Source organism: Morone saxatilis, unplaced genomic scaffold (genome assembly GCF_004916995.1).
Source record: "Morone saxatilis isolate NCDOM2014 unplaced genomic scaffold, NCSU_SB_2.0 Contig10, whole genome shotgun sequence".
In the NCBI taxonomy this organism is placed as follows: domain Eukaryota; kingdom Metazoa; phylum Chordata; class Actinopteri; family Moronidae; genus Morone; species Morone saxatilis.
The window spans coordinates 1,464,522-1,465,683 of NW_023339652.1; the positions used below are offsets into that span (position 1 = coordinate 1,464,522).

The 1,162-nt window shown below is 39.3% G+C and overlaps 1 protein-coding gene across 1 annotated transcript in view; it reads left to right on the forward strand.

Annotated features, from left to right (window-relative positions):
- dennd6b (DENN/MADD domain containing 6B) overlaps nucleotides 1–1,162 on the forward strand; it is a 4,449-nt gene that overhangs the window by 882 nt on the left and 2,405 nt on the right. Inside the window, 4 exon segments of the mRNA XM_035680505.1 lie at nucleotides 434–472; nucleotides 566–608; nucleotides 684–793; nucleotides 937–1,064. Of these exon segments, the coding sequence (XP_035536398.1) occupies nucleotides 434–472; nucleotides 566–608; nucleotides 684–793; nucleotides 937–1,064 (320 nt within the window).

Below are 1,162 nucleotides of genomic sequence, written 5' to 3' on the forward strand. Positions count from 1 at the left end.
AATTAAATTATATTAAATTTGCAGAATTTTAAAAGTAATTTGGTGCGAGTCCTTTCTCCCAGTGCCTGATGGGAGGCAGAAGATGCTGCTGATGGCTGTCAGTTGTCATTATCTGATTATTAGTAATTTAACAAAGCTCAGTTCTTGTTAATTCCACTGACACTTACAGTTTAGTACCAAACTCCATTTAAAAAACTGACGATATTTACATTTTTCCTTCTGTCTTTTGCAGCTTCACCATTTATAGAAATGTTTTATTAGACTGAAATAAAGTTGAGTCTTTTGTTGAGTTCGGCGTGCAACCAGTTCACCAAACATTTATTTTATTATCATTATTATTGATTCTAATTCTTCTTATTGTTATTATTCTTATTTTCAGTGATTTCTTAATTCAGCAGAATTCTGAATGAAGTTTGGTTTCTGTGTTTTTCAGCTGGTGTATCCTCAGGATGTGAAACTCACTGAGAAGGAGGTAATAATTGATCAAACTTCACTCTGTAGATTAATAATCAATCTATTGATTATAGATTTATTGATCATATTCCTTTGTGATTTTTGTTGTCAGAAAACCAGCATCTGCTACCTGTCCTTCCCTGACTCATACTCAGGTACTGTATTACTACCGTATTATTGTTTACTGTATACCAGAGGTCAGAGGTCACGTGTGGCACTTCATTTCCCAGGATGCCTTGGGGACACTCAGTTCAGCTTCAGGTTGCGTCAGTCGGTCGGCCGACGAGCTTCGAGGTTCAGAGAGGACGTTTACAACCGAGACGCCCCCGTCACCCTGCAGGTGAGGAAACATACTGATCGGTTATTGATCGGTTTTAACTGGATCATTAAAGGTTAAAGGAACATTTATGAGCTTCATCATCATCATCATCATCATCATCCTCTCTTTGTGATGTCATAATGTGTCTCTCGTTGTCTCCGCAGACTGAAGTGTCCCATTTCTTTGGTTACGTCTATTTCAGACAAGTGAAGGACGTTTCTGTGAAGAGGGGGTACTTCCAGAAGGTCAGAGGCACACCTGAACACACCTGTTTACACACCTGTACACACCTGTATACACCTGTACACATCTGATTACACCTGTTTACACACCTGAACACACCCACACACCTGAACACACCTGAATACACCTGAACACACCTGAACACAC